This window comes from Macrobrachium nipponense, chromosome 19 (assembly GCF_015104395.2).
Source record: "Macrobrachium nipponense isolate FS-2020 chromosome 19, ASM1510439v2, whole genome shotgun sequence".
Lineage (NCBI taxonomy): Eukaryota > Metazoa > Arthropoda > Malacostraca > Decapoda > Palaemonidae > Macrobrachium > Macrobrachium nipponense.
The window spans coordinates 4,230,399-4,246,793 of record NC_061088.1 but is presented as its reverse complement, the minus strand read 5'-3'; the positions used below and the strand labels follow the sequence as shown (position 1 = coordinate 4,246,793).

At 31.8% G+C, this 16,395-nt stretch overlaps 1 protein-coding gene across 1 annotated transcript in view; it reads right to left on the bottom strand.

The window, feature by feature from the left end:
• Positions 1-16,395, bottom strand: part of LOC135213818 (alpha-1,3-mannosyl-glycoprotein 4-beta-N-acetylglucosaminyltransferase A-like) — a 165,910-nt gene that overhangs the window by 92,908 nt on the left and 56,607 nt on the right. The window contains 1 exon segment of the mRNA XM_064247932.1: positions 1,753-1,890. Within this exon segment, the coding sequence (XP_064104002.1) occupies positions 1,753-1,890 (138 nt within the window).

The following is a 16,395-nucleotide window of genomic DNA, read 5'->3' as shown; positions in this document are numbered from 1 at the left end:
TCTTATTTCCTGGAACATTATCACAGAATGCTGGTAGTCAGATTCACGGATCGTAGCAGATAGCAGAGGTTCTATTACCTGGAAAATAAGCATGGAACGCTGTTAGTCAGGTTCCTGGACCGTAGAAGACAGTGGAGGTTCTCATTTCCTGGAAAATAATCATGGAATGCTGTTAGTCAGATTTCTGGATCGTAGAATAGAGTAGAGGTTCTAATTTCATGGAACTTAATCATGGTGGAATACTGTTAGTCAGATTCCAGGATCGTAGAAGACAGCAGAGGTTATAATTTCCTGGAACATAATCATGGAATGCTGATAGTCAGATTCCAGGATCGTAGCAGATAGTAAAGATTCTAAATCCTGGAAAATAATCATGGAATGCTGTTAGCCAGGTTCCTGGATCGTAGAAGACAGTAGAGGTTCTGTTTTTCTGGGAAATAATCATGGAGTGCTGTTAGTCAGATTCCTGAATCGTAGAAGATAGTAGAGGTTTTAATTTCCTGGAAAATAATCCTCTCACCTCTTCATAATGAGGACCTTAAAAACATGGAAAGAACTCACGAAGACTCAAGCACTACCACTAATAAAACTCTAAACTAAATAGAGCACACAACCCCCCAGTACTAGAGGAGCTGCAGAATTCCACAGCCTGGAAAATTGTTAACGACCGATTAACGAGCTCGAGCGAGGTCTTTTTCCCCTCGTTCCAGAACCTGGAAAATGACTGGAAATCGATAATGCACGGCAGTAGGTAATGACTCCCGGCAACAGCTGGAAGATGAGACAAAACTGATAACGCCAAGTGTTAGGTTTCCAGGATCTGGAAAATAATGATATGAGGGACTGGATCCAAGCAACTAACCAGGAACCCACTTCCTTGAAAATCAAATGACTCGAGACGAAATGTAAGTCATTAACAATTGCAGATTAACTTTCTAAAGATTTAAAAAGTGTTAATGGAAGATATGAATGTCGATGAGGTTCAATAACTGGTTGGTAAACTGGACCTGGAAAATAACGCAGGAAGGGCTCCTGGAAACCAATAACACATTAGTGAAATTCAGTACACGTAGATATGATGATAATAAAACTAGAGAAAAACTGCCTAATGGACTTCTGGAAGTGATGGAGTCACAAACGCCTGGGAAATAATGAAACGTCTCGGAGATGTAAGTTAATAACAGAATATAATTATTAACTTGCCATTAGATCGTTTGGAAGATGAAGATTTTGACATTGAAAGAAAAAAACTTCAAGAAAATGTATAATGAACAGTCGCTTTAGAAGAAAAAACAATTGGTTCAGGCAAAGACTCTCTTACCATTTATAACAACAACAATAAAAATAATAATGATAATAATAACACTGATAGCTTCTCTACCTGCAGACGAGATGAATATATAATAAGATTAGAGAAGACTCTCTACAAGATACATGCCGTTGAAACAGCAATTGTCTTCAATAATACTGCTTCCAAATAATAATAATAATAATAGCAATAATAATAACACGATTACTTCCATGGCAATACCAGTCTTCATATATCCAGTCCAACGCCTCTGCCTGATGTCGCTAGGTTTGGAAGAGGGACAACAAAAACCATTCGATCTCGCCAAGACAACCCAGTTACCCTCACATACCATGAGCAGTAAAACTCTCAGGAGACAAAAAAAAAAAAATATAAATAAATAAAAAAAAACTTTTAATACCAATTCCAGGTATCCATCCTTGGGTTAATGAGAGGAACCTCACCTGCATGAGTAAGTATGTTGAACTTCTGGGACAGGACGATGACGTCATGCAACCTTTCCTGATTAAGCATCTCTGCGTGATGTAGGCGCTCACGCAATTCGGCTATCCGCTGGACCAGGACCTGCTCTCCGCTCAGGTCTGTTTGTAGGGGACAGAGAGACACACACATTAGATGAAGGAATTGCACGTGATGATAACGGGATTGGAGAGACAGTAGACTAAGGAATTGCACGTGATAATAACGGGGATAAGAGAGACAGTAGATGAAGGAATTGCACGTGATAATAACGGGACAAGAGAGACAGCAGATGAAGGAATTGCACGTGATAATAACTAGGATAAGAGAGATATCAGATGAAGGAATTGCACGTGATAATAACAGGGTGAGAGAGACAGTAGATGAAGGAATTGCACGTGATAATAACAAGGATAGGAGAAACATTGATGAAGGAATTGCACGTGATAATAACGGAGATAAGAGAGACAGCAGATGAAGGAATTGCACGTGATAATAACAAGGATAGGAGAAAACATGATGAAGGAATTGCACGTGATAATAACAGGGTGAGAGAGACAGTAGACGAAGGAATTGCACGTGATAATAACAGGGTGAGAGAGACAGTAGACGAAGGAATTGCACGTGATAATAACAGGGTGAGAGAGACAGTAGACGAAGGAATTGCTCATGAAAATAAGGAAAGGAGAAAGAGGATAAAATGATCTAAAAACAATGTTACAGTTTCGTTGATGACAGATGAGACAAACAATAAACTTCTTCAGTAAATATATTTCTGATAAGAATTTTTGTTTTATTTGCCCGTCCAAATATCTTTGTTTAATAGATAAAATGTATGGTTCTTGAATACAGCTCAAAATTTTAGGATGACTGAATGAAATATAAATCTTAAAGGGTATTTTATTTGTCTTACATAAACAATGACCAAAGAATATTTTTAGTACATATTCAATTTTTAAAAAATAATTTTATTTTATAGAAGAAATGCGCTTACTTTAGTTAATATCCAAAAACTTATAGATATACAATTTCCAATTTAATATAGAAAATGTATTATTTTTAATTAAACAAAACAATGAAAAATATATAATCTTTTAATTTACCAAAATTTCTCACACTTTTTGGACTTATAAATCGAAAAAAACTTTCAGAAATCTTTTAAAAAAATATATCATATTACAAACTAACGCTGCAGAAATGACGCCAAAATACAGGTTACTCTTTCCCAAAAATTCTACATCAAAAAGCGAATAAAAGACAACCTTCGCCCAAAATAAATATCTAAGAGACCCTACAATCTTAATTTATCGGTGATAAAGAGGCGTTAATTAAACACCCGTTTAACTTACCTTCGCACGAACAAATATTTAGAGAATAACTTCCACTCGGTCACAAAAATATTTGGACATTTTTCTCAACCGCGTGATTCATTCCAGAAGCCCAGTTTAAGATGCTGACACAAAGTTTGGGATTTTTTTGCGATTTACAACCAAACTTAAAAAAGAATATGTACCGATAACTCTTGAAAGCTGCGTCAACTTTGGCGAGTATTCATAAATGAAATGATTTCAGGTGTAAGAAATGTCATTTTTTCCCCAGAAGAAATTATTTATTGAAAGGTAATTTTAATTTTTGCTTTAATGGAGGATTCATAGGTCATATAATCTCAGGGATGATATATATTATTTTCCCCCACCACAAAAAAATTGTTTTTCGAAGTTGAAATTAATATGCGTTTCTCTTTGAGGCAATTTGAAAGATAAATCTATATATTTTTTTTAATGGAGGAAAAAATCATAGTTATTTCTTCAGGTAAGATAAAATATTAGGAAAATGATTAGTTATTAATTTAGGTAAGATGAAATATGAGGAAAATAATCGTTTATTTCTTCAGGTAAGATAAAATATGAGGAAAATAATTAGTTATTTCTTCAGGTAAGATGAAATATGAGGAAAATAATTCGTTATTTCTTCAGGTGAGATGAAATATGAGGAAAATAATCGTTTACTTCTTCAGGTAAGAATAAATATGAGGAAAATAATGAGTTACTTCTACAAGTTAGATAAAATATAAGGGAAACAATTAGTTATTTATTCAGGAGGTAAGTTAAAATATGAGGGAAATAATTACAGTTATTTCTTCAGGTAAGATAAAATATGAGGAAAATAATTAGCAATTTCTTCAGGTAAGATAAAATATTAGAGAAATAATTATAGTTATTTCTACAAGTAAGATAAAATATGAGGGAAATAATTAGTTATTTCTTTAAGATAAAATATGAGGGGAACCATTATAGTTATTTCTTCAGGTAAGATAAAATTATGAGGGAAATAATTATATTTATTTCTCTAGGTAAGGTAAAATAGGATAATAATTAGTTATTTCTACAAGTAAGATAAAATATAAGGGAAATAATTATAGTTGTTTCTTCAGGAAGATAAAATAAGAAGGGGATAATTATAGTTATTTCTTCAAGTAAGATAAAAAACAGTTTTCATCGACGACCAACCTGAGAGAAACCCTCATGGGAGACCCATCGCTGACACTGTGCCTTACATGGCAAACTGCTGGCAGTAATATAAGTTCTCTGGAACGTTTCTTCGAAGGACCCCCGAATACATTGCTTTCTGCCTTTTAATTTCATCCCTGACCTTCAGCCTCTTCCCACTTAGCTGTCCAACTTCTTTGACTTATTAAAGTATACATTTTTGGGGGATAAGCTTTATGGTATCTTAATCAGTGGTGCGGGTAAAATTAATAATAATAATAATAATAATAATAATAATAATAATAATAATAATAATAATAATAATAATAATAATAATAATAATAATAATAGCCAATGCAACACAATACACAAAGAATAAGATTCTTCCAACACCAATTTATTGTAACTTGAGCACAGGTACATTATTATTATTATTATTATATTATTATTATTATTATTTATTATTATTATTATTATTATTATTATTATTATTATTATTATTATTATTATCATCATTATTATTATTATTATTATCATCAGTCATTAAAAAATAAGTTAACAAAAATAAATTAGTAAATGAATCAATATAAAATTAGCGAAAGGGAAATATAGAAAGAGATCCGTTATTAAAAAAGAAAAATAAAGTAACAAATAAACAAATAATTGCATGAATTAATTCACTGATGAATAAATGGAAAAGTAGAAAGATATGCTTCAGTAACTGATAAGAAAAGCTGCGGAATTTCTCAAGAGAAAAAAAATAGACATCAATAGAAATCCAAGGGAGGAATATCAAAGAGCAAAAACTGAAAATGAGGGCTTAATATATTGACCTCCCTTCCCACCCCCGCCCCCCAACTCCCTAACACCTCACTTAAAATGTAATATCTCCCCTCATTCCCTTTTACGAAGGGGAAAAGGAGAGGATGTCTGCTGCGGGGCTAAAAAAAAAAAATAAAAATAAGGAGGAGGAAATGGAGAAGCTGCAGGGTATAAAAAAAGAGGAGGTCAAAAGAGGTCACAGGAAAAGGTCGGCCTTAAAAGCATCTCGAAATAGCGATAATGATGCATATCTTCAAAAGCCCTCTTCTCTCTCTCTCTCTCTCTCTCTCTCTCTCTCTCTCTCTCTCTCTCTCTCTCTCTCTCTCTCTGTGGCAAGAAAAGGGGACTGTATGGGAAAGTTTTCTTGATTTTGCGGACAGCAGATATGAGAGAGAGAGAGAGAGAGAGAGAGAGAGAGAGAGAGAGAGAGAGAGAGAGAGCCTCGACGAAGTAATCCTGACCCCAAAAGAATGACACCACTCATATATTCATAAGAAAATCATACATCTCTCTCTCTCTCTCTCTCTCTCTCTCTCTCTCTCTCTCTCTCTCTCTCCTCGTTGAAAAAGAAAGCTTCAATTCAATTCAACATCTAATATTAGGACACAAACATCAGAATAAAATGCACAAACGAACAAACAAGCAGTCAACGATCACAAACATAACCGTAATATTTCCAGCCCCAAACACAAACATCGCCATTAACCGAAGCCAAAATTGTTAGCAAACAAACTCTATATCAATGGTCCCGAAAAGTTCCAGCCCATCTGCAAATAAGCAGAGATTAAAAATAAACAAATTCCAAATTCTCTCTCTCTCTCTCTCTCTCTCTCTCTCTCTCTCTCTCTCTCTCTCTCTCTCTCTCTCAGTTTTTTCTGTGTTCTTTTTATTTTGCTTTGAATATTGAATTTTCATATGACTCTCTCTCTCTCTCTCTCTCTCTCTCTCTCTCTCTCTCTTCTCTCTCTCTCTCCCTGTTCCACATTTGTTTAGAAAAAAAAAAACAGTGAATGATTGGGTACATGTCAAACCACAAATTGCCCCAAAACATACAAACCACCAAACACTGCGCCCACAAACCAACGCCCCCAAAATTAGAAACGCGTGATTCCAGCATATGAATAATATCAGAAATATGATGGTATCAGTCACAAAATTTCTATTCCGTAGCAATATTAATAATATATTATTTTACGGCACTGGTACACTATAAATAATCATAATATGTATACGTAGTTCAGTAACGTAATAAGCATAAAAATAACACTTAAGTACAAAAGCAAAGCCAATAATAATAATAATAATAATACTAATAATATAATAATAATAATAATAATAATAATAATAATAATAATAATAATAATAATAATAATAATAATAATAATAATAAGCTTTCGTCGCGATAATAAAAAACAAAAACCTACGTTAACAATTGTGCAAAAAAATACTTCATATGAATGAAAATCTATTTAAAACACGAGTTGCTAACAAATAATTAATATATGTTAATAATAACTATACACACACACACACACACACACACACACACACACACACACATATATATATATATTATATATATATATATATATAATATATATATATATATATATATATATTATGTGTGTTGTAGGAGGTCTGCATCATATCCTAGACAGATAGACACACAGACAGAAAGGAGATAAGGGTGGCTCTCTCTCTCTCTCTCTCTCTCTCTCTCTCTCTCTCTCTCTCTCTCTCTCTCTCTCTCCAAGGAAAAAGACACTATCATGTTATTGCAAGTGATCAGATGCCAACTGTACAGCCATCAATTGGCACCATCAGCAGATATGAAGAAGAAAAAAAAACTAAATATAGTCGAGAATGTCCCTCTCTCTAAATAAATTAACTAACTAAATCTACAGGAGTTAACTACCTACATCTAGTCAGGAATAGCCCTCTCTCAACAGGAATTATATAACTAAATCTAGTCCGGAATAGCCCTCTCTCTACAGGAGTCAACTGACTAAATCTAGTCCGGAATAGCCCTCTTTCTACAGGAGTTAACTAACTAAATCTAGTCCGGAATAGCCCTCTCTCAACAGGAACTATATAACTAAATCTAGTCCGGAATAGCCTTCTCTCTACAGGAATTAACTAACTAAATCTACAGGAGTTAACTAACTAAATCTATTCAGGAATAGCCCTCTCTCTACAGGAATTAACTAACCCAATCCAGAACAGCCCTCTCTTTACAGGAATTAACTAACTAAACCTAGTCCAGAACATCCCTCTATCTACAGGAATTATCTAACTAAATCTAGTCCGGAATAGCCCTCTCTCTACATGAATTAACTAACTAAATCTACATGAATTAACTAACTAAATCTAGTCCAGAATGTCCCTCTCTCTACAGGAATTAACGAACTAAATCTAGTCCGGAATAGCCTTCTCACTACAGGAGTCAACCACAAAACGCATGGTTGTAGATTAGTGAACGCCAGCGAGCTGCCATTTTTTTTCTTTTTTTTTGGCGATTAGCGGACAGCAAAGAACCACACCGTCCGTCCTGGCACGAAACGTTTCCATATTTCCCCCCTCCGTGAATCGGCCCTTGTCAGAAAAGTGACAGGGAGAAGAAACCTGATTGACGCAGGAGCAGAGAAACCAGAAAGATTATATGCGCGTTATGGGCCGCATGTCGGCTTGCAAACTGAATGTATTATGGTTCATTTTTTTAGGTCTTTGGCTTGTTCCAATTGAAAAAGGTTTCATCTTCTGAATAATAAAATAATAATAATAATAATAATAATAATAATAATAATAATAATATACTCTCATTATCATTACCTTCCAACAAGAAAAATAATGAAATTCTAAAGTTACCAAATAAATAAACAATAATAATAATAATAATAATAATAATAACAATATAATAATAATAATAATAATAATAATAATAATAATAATAATAATAATAATAATAATATACTCTCATTATCATTACCTTCCAACAACAAAATTAATGAAATTCTGAAGTTACCAAATAAAAAAACAACAACAATAATAATAATATTAATAATAATAAGAAGAAGACAAAAAATTCCTGTTACCAAATACAAGAAATACTACAAATACATCATCATCAACAACAACAAGAGTATCAACAACAAGAGCAACAACAACAACAACAACAATACTAATATCAATAATAAAACTGTCATTATCATAACTTAGCAACAACAAGGAAAATGTGGGAAGCCCGAAATTACTAAATAGCGCAACAATATACACACACTTGCAAACAACAACCACAGCCTGAACAACAGTCTTGAAAAAAAAAAAAAATTAGAAAAATAAAAAAATTGGCATGGAGGGCAAAACCCCGAATCGGAGATATGCCATTTGATGAAGACATCAAAAGACGGCGATATCCTTTGATTGACGGATATCACGGCGCAGGATGGAATCCTTTGAGGGTATTATATTAAGAGAGGATGTGGAAGAAGAGCGTCGCATCGACCTGCATTTGCCGATATCTTGTTTCATGGGTTCTGCCTCTCTCTCTCATCTCTCTCTCTCTCTCTCTCTCTGTTTTTTTTTTTTCCTTTTTTTTAATGCCATCGGGTGGGAAGAGAGAGAGAGAGGAGAGAGAGAGAAGAGGAGAGGAGAAGAGAGAGAGAGAGAGAAAGAGAGTCGAAAATGCATACGTACTGTCATTTCATCATTTTCTCTTTCTCTCTTTCTATCCTGTGTGTGTGTGTGAGAGAGAGAGAGAGAGAGAGAGAGAGAGAGAGAGAGAGAGAGAGAGAGAGAGAATATAGCCTTTACTTGGTAAGTATCGAGTCAAAAATGCATACTGTTATTTCATCAATTTAATCTTTCTATCCTATGGAGGAAGGAGAGAGGAGAGAGAGATTATAGCGTTTGCTTGGTAAGTATCGAATCGATAATGCAAACTGTCAATTCATCATTTTCTCTTTCTATCCTATGGAGAGAGAGAGAGAGATACGGTGTGCATTTTGACGGGGTACTTATCACAAACGCTGTGGGTGGGTATGTGTGTTTGTATGAGAGAGAGAGAGAGAGAGAGAGAAGAGAGAGAGAGAGAGAGAGAGAGATAATAGCATTTGCGCGAGAAGTACCGTATCGAAAAACCATACCGTCATTTCCACTCTCTCTCTCTTTTAATGGGGTCGTATGGCAAATGGTTAGAGCAGTTTTCTCAGGACAAAGTAGAACCAGTTCGATCCCAGAACCAATAAGAGCTTGGCACAGAGAGAGAGAGAGAGAGAGAGAGAGAGAGAGAGGTGAAATTATAGCATACATTTGACAAAGATGATAGCATGTGTTTTGACGGGGTACATACGACAGCGGCTCTCTCTCTCTCTCTCTCTCTCTCTCTCTCTCTCTCCCGGATTAGTTGGAATGGGTTCTACTCGCTTGTGAGACGATTTGCTTAAATCACTTGCATTTCTACCCTCGAGAGAGAGAGAGAGAGAGAGAGAGAGAGAGAGAGAGAGAGAGAGAGAGAGCATAATGCCTCCATTTCAAGGGCTTCCGGTGATAATCATCGATGAAATACACTTTCTCTCGGGAGGTATATAGCAATTTGGGTGGAAGTTAGAATACAAGAGGCGATAGTAATCTTGTCTCTTACCAGAAGTAACAAATAAAGATTGTAGTCTTGAAAAGGATAAGAAGGTTTGGTTTTAATAATAGTTTAAACACGTAATTATATACATACACATACAAATATATCTATGTATATATATTATATATATTTATGCATATTTATTTATCTCTTTCTATATATATATATATATAGATATATATATAATATATATATATATATATATATATATATATAAGAAAGAGAGTTAGAATAAATATATATGTATAAACATACATATATATATATCATATATATATATATATATATATATAGTATATATATATACACATATTTATCTCTCTCTATATATATATATATATATATATATATATATATATATATATATACACACACATAATAAATAAATACATATATATAAGATATATATATATATATATATATATATATATATATATATACATATATATATACCATATACACATTTGGAAATGAACCACATGGAAAGTGCGTCACAGAGGTTATAAATTTCTGACCCACATCGGGATCGAACCCCGGAAAACGTCTTTCGTGTGGTGGAGAGTGCAGGGGCGTTGGCTATCCACCAGCAGATACATTTATATATACAGTGTATAATATATATAATATATATATATATATATATAATATATATATATATATATATATATATATACAATATATACATAAAACATAATTATACACTCCATTAATATATGTACATATATACATGTATACATACTTATATACATATAAATAAATATACATAATTAGAGGGAGGAAGCGAGAATCAGATCTCCATCTCTCCCCAACTAATTACCTGATAGGTCTTAAGGTCTGCCAAAGCTTTACGGCTCTATTGAGAATTCATTAGGCAAAGCGCCTATTCCCTCGGCCACGTTAATCAACTCATTTCCAAATGGCTCTGCTCAGCACCTGAGTGAGTGCTGGCTCTCTCTCTCTCTCTCTCTCTCTCTCGCTCTCTCTCTCTCTCTCTCTCTCTCCATTGTTCTGTAGAGGATTTGTTTTGGGTATCTATACAGGTAGTGGACATCGAGTACGTATTGTCAATTCGAGTGTGTCAACAAGCAGGTTGATACATACATACACTCACAAATTTATATATATATATATATATAATATATATATATATATAATATATATACATATACATACATACATAGATACAAACACACACACACACAAATATATATATATATATATAATATATAAATATATATATATATATATATATATTTATATATATATATATATATATGTGTGTGTGGGTGTGTGTGTGTGTGTGGAATGTGTGTGCTGTTGTCTTCGTTGATTTTCAGCCTTAACTCAATAAAAAGGAGTGTTTTTAAAGCGAGATAGAAGTTATTTTTATTATTATTATTATATTATTATTATTATTATTATTATTATTATTATTATAATCAAAACTCCAACAAATACATAATGGCAGTCATGCCTATTTCTGAAAATGTTATCCACTACTCATTCCAACAGCACAACAGAGAGAGAGAGAGAGAGAGGGAGAGACACGAGAGAGAGAGAGAGAGAGAGAGAAATAAGAGTTCTCGCCGCTCTCCAATCGATAAACCAAAAGACAGATAGTGACAGGCAATGAGTAAGTAGAGTAAGGTTAACCTGAACTCGGGTCATAAATAATGGAACGGTTGAAATACGATCGGCCGGATACCGGGAATGATGATAATACGATTTGGAATGTGGGAATTCGTACATAAAGAGGTTTGAGGTCAGGCTTTCGACGATTTCAGTTAAAAATGTTGTCAAGGATTTCTGGAGTAGCTATCATAATTCAACACACACATATCTCATATATATATTATATATATATATATTATATATATATATATATATATATATACATGTATGTATATGTACACAATATATATATATATATATATATATATATATATATATATATATATATATGTATTATATTTGTATACCTCCGCAGGTCATGGCTACCCCCCAAAAAAAAGTAATAATAAATTCTGCCTCAATATTCCCGACAGAACCCAACCTCTCCAAAGGCTATTTAATGATCGCATGAATATTTTGCGAGACTCATGACTTCCAAGACGTAGAGTTAACTACGGAAAGACTGCAGAAAAATGGTGTTATAATTAAGAAGAGGAACGTGAAATTACCGGCTATTTATCAAGTAACCTTCCGCCATTTGGGTATACTGTCCCATTTCTTTTGTTTAGTAATGATAACTACTGACCTCAAGTGAATAGGTAATCAAGGTCACACCTGTAATTACGGCTACTGGTACAAAATACTGTACTGCTTAATACGCAGAACGTCTAAAAAAACACCCATTTCTTTTGTTTGGTAATGATAACTACAGGTCAATAGGTAATCAAGGTCACACCTGTATTCACTACAACAGGTACTAATACAGTTTTGTTAAATATGAAAAAAAAACGGACTTTTAGTAATAGTATCTATTCCAATAAACAAATAGTAGTTTTCCCCGGAGTAATAATATTTCACTGAATCAATACACCCGTTTCAATGAACAGAAAAATCAGGTTAATATATACAAGGATAATTAATGAATGCAATAAAGCCATTTATAAACATCAGTTTTAATAATATTACGGACGACATCAAAACCCACAATAATAATAATAATGATTCATCCGTGAACCAATATCTCCTTCATTATCTGGGAATAGGTCATGCATTGGTCAAATTAGGTCACGGGTCAAATTAGGTCATAGATCAAAATGATTCATTTTTTAAAGTTTTTTTTTTGTGGTAATATCATAATATTATGTTATACCTTAAAATCTATTTTTTTTTCAATGAATACATTTGCTATTCTCCTGTTTCAACCATTTTGCAATAAATAAATAAATAAATAAATAAGTAATTACTAAATACATAAATAAATAAAATGACCAAAAATATCTATTTAAATGCTTGCTCAAGTTTACTTGAGCTTACAACTGTTGGAACGAAATATAATTATCTTTGATGTACATTACATTTCAAACTTGTCACATTATATTAAAATTAATTCACTAACGTAAAATTTTAAGTGCAAGGAGAATAATTTCAATATTAAAATATTCAAAATAAATTAAAAAACTGATATTAAATACCGCAATGAAGACTGTACATTTTATACTGACTTTTATTTCCCTCAGGTGTTAAGTAACCTATAACCTATAACTGTTGCATAAGAAATGAGCTGAGGAATAACATACAAATAAATATAAATAAATAAATGAATAAATAAATGAATACATAAATAAATAATGGCTACTATTTCCCGATAATGTTAGGTAACCTATAACCTACAACTCTTGTAGAAATACGAAGCGAGTTGAAGGATAATATACAAATGAATATTATAGATGAATAAATAAATAATGGTTACCAGTTCCTTATGACATTAAGCAATCTATAACCTACAACATTTGTACGAATAAGGAACGACCTGAAAAATAATATGCAAATAAATAAATAAATAAATGAATGAATAAATAACATTATTTATAACGCCTTCAGAGCTCCCTGGACGAGTCGAAATAATGTATCAGCAAAGATAGATGAAGGAAATATATAAAAATAAAAATAAAAAATAAAATTATTCCCTCCAGGATATAACGAAGCAAGAAAATAATAAAAAAAGTAAAAAAATAAAAATTAATTCCTATCAGGATATTTAAAAAAAAATTAATTATTCCCCTCAGGATATTTTTAAAAAAGAAATTAATTGTTCCAGGATATTTTGAAAAAAAAATTAATTCCCCTCGGGATATTTTGACAAAAAATTAACAAAAAACAAAAAATAAAAATGAATTCCCCTTAGATTATTTTGAAAAAAAATTAATTCCCCTCAGGATATTCAGAAAAAACAAAAAATAAATAAAAAATTAAAATTAATTCCCTCAGGATGTTTTGAAAAAAAAAACAGTTAATCCCCTTAGGAAATTTTGAAAAAAGTAAAAAAATAAACATTAATTCCCTTAGGATATTCTGACACAAGTAAAAAATAAAAATTAATACCCCTCAGGATATTTAGAAAAAAAAATAAAAAAAATAAAAATAAAATTAATTACCTCAGGATATTTTGAAAACAGTAAAAAATAAAAATAAATATTAATCCCCTTCAAGATATTTTGAAAAAAGAATAAGAAACACAAGTTAACTCCCCTCAGGATGTTTTGAAAAGAAAAAAAAAATAGAAAAATAAAATAAAAATTAATTCCCCTCGGGATATTTAAAAAAATGAATTCCCCCAGGATATTTTGGACATTTTACACTCATCACTGAATCCAGGGGATGTGATTAAAACAAACATTGACTCTCTCCGGTCATCAAAGACCTGGAAGCATGTTCAAATCAATCATTTCCATCAAAAGTGATTAAGAGCCATTACGAGTTTTAAGTGACAAACTAATTCGCCAAATTTCACGGGAATATGACGTTTAATTATTTTATTCATTTTGTATTTTTTTTTCAAAGTCAGTAATCACAAATATACTTATTTTTTCTTTATTTTCAATCTATTATTATAGAGTAAATGTGAAAAGGCCGATGGACACGAGAAACTGGGAAAGGGAGTAAGAAATTAACCCGCCTCTTACAAGAAGGAAAGCTATAGACGTCATGTTGACATGAGTAACAGTTTTTTTTTTTTCTTTAGATAAACCGAATATTTTTATTTTTCCTTTATTTTCAATCTATTATTTTAGAGTAAATGGGAAAAGGCCGAAGGACACGAGAAACTGGAAGAGGGAGCAAATGGTAAACCCGCCTCTTACAAGAAGGAAGGCTATTGTCGTCACGTTCACAAAAGCAACAGGGTTTTTTTTTTTTCTTTTTTTTTTTTTTTTTGGTAAATCAGGTTAAATACCGTCAGGTCTGGTCATTTCGTGAGTTGTTACCGCCATAAATAACACCCCTCACGAAATCCGTAATTCTAGGGGAATGGGTGTAAGAGGCTAATATTCTCTCTCTCTCTCTCTCTCTCTCTCTCTCTCTCTCTCTCTCTCTGTAAATATATAATTACAAATATTAATATAAATAAAGACAAAAGCCACGAAGCAAAGTGAAACGGAGAAGTATATACTGCGAGGCCTTTCGACTCAATATCCTTTACTTAGCAGACTAAACAAAAAGGACACTGAGTCGAAAGGTCTCGCAGGACTACTTCTATTCACTTTCCTTCATGGTGGCTTTTGCCTATATTTATATACTCATCACGTTCCACATTTTCGTGATTCAGTTATGCATATATTATAATATATATAAATTACTGACTCAAATGAGGTTCGCACCCCGGTCTCTCAAATTTGAGAAAACCTGGGTTCGATCCCAAAGTGTGTCAGAAATTCATTTCTGTCACTCATCGATGGTTTTTCTCTTTCTCATCACTGCAATAATAATTAATAACCTAATAATAATAATAATAATAATAATAATAATAATAATAATAATAATAATAATAATAATGAAAAAGATATAAACTTAAAAAAATAATCATAAAATTCTAAAAAAAAAACCCTATATATTGTACTATGTGACCCCACCAACGAAAAAGAAAAAAACTAAAGTGACCCTGTTAGCTGTGACACCAGATAACCTATAATCAATCAATCAATCAATCAATCATTGATGGTCAACCTCCCCTCCCACCAGACCCCTATAGGATAGGTCTGAAATTACACAGACCATTAGAGACTGCCGTCTGTTTGTTTGTATCTTCAAATCTGGGGACTGTTTTTTTTGGAGAATTGTAAATAAATAAATAAATAAATAAAATATATATATTATATTTTATAACATCTATAAATAAAAAATATATATATTATATATATAGCATCTATGAATAAGTATATAAATAAATAAATAAATAAATTAATTAATTAATACTTAAATAAATACATAAAAATAAAGAAAAATAAAGAAAAAATAAAAAATAAAAGATATAAAAAATGAATCAAATAAATAAATGAATATATAAATTAATAAATAATTAATTAAGTGCATAAACAAATTGATACGTAAATAAATAAATGAAAAAAGATAAATAACTAATAACAATATCTGCTGCCTTGTACAACATTTCGTCTGCTTTTCAAAAGTAATACAAATGGCATACTGACTCATGGAGTCTATTTCTGGAGATGAATACATTAATAAAAATATATAAGTAAGTAATAATAATCACTACAATAACCTACATCATCCGGTGTCTATTTTTAAAAGGCAATAATAAATGACATGTACTCAAAATTCGCCTCTAAACCATAAGAATCACGTGAGCTAGCTTTAACTTAAGAGCATATTTATTCAAATAAATACAAAATTATATCAATTACAAATAAATATATAAATAACTATTACCAATGTAGGAATTGCTTGAGGTTGATTCTGCTAAATGGCAAATTTATTCAAATAAGTAAATACATTAAATAATATTAACTACTACAATTTACAACGTTTTGCTCTATTTTTAAATGGGGAATTTATTCAAATACATAAATACGTGAAAAAAATTAATAATATTATATACTACAATTTACAACGTTTTGCTCTATTTTTAAAAGGCTATAAAAATTATATACAATCAAAATTGGTCTCTCTAAATTACAGTAATTACTTGGGAGCGTTTCGGCAAAACAGCAAATAAC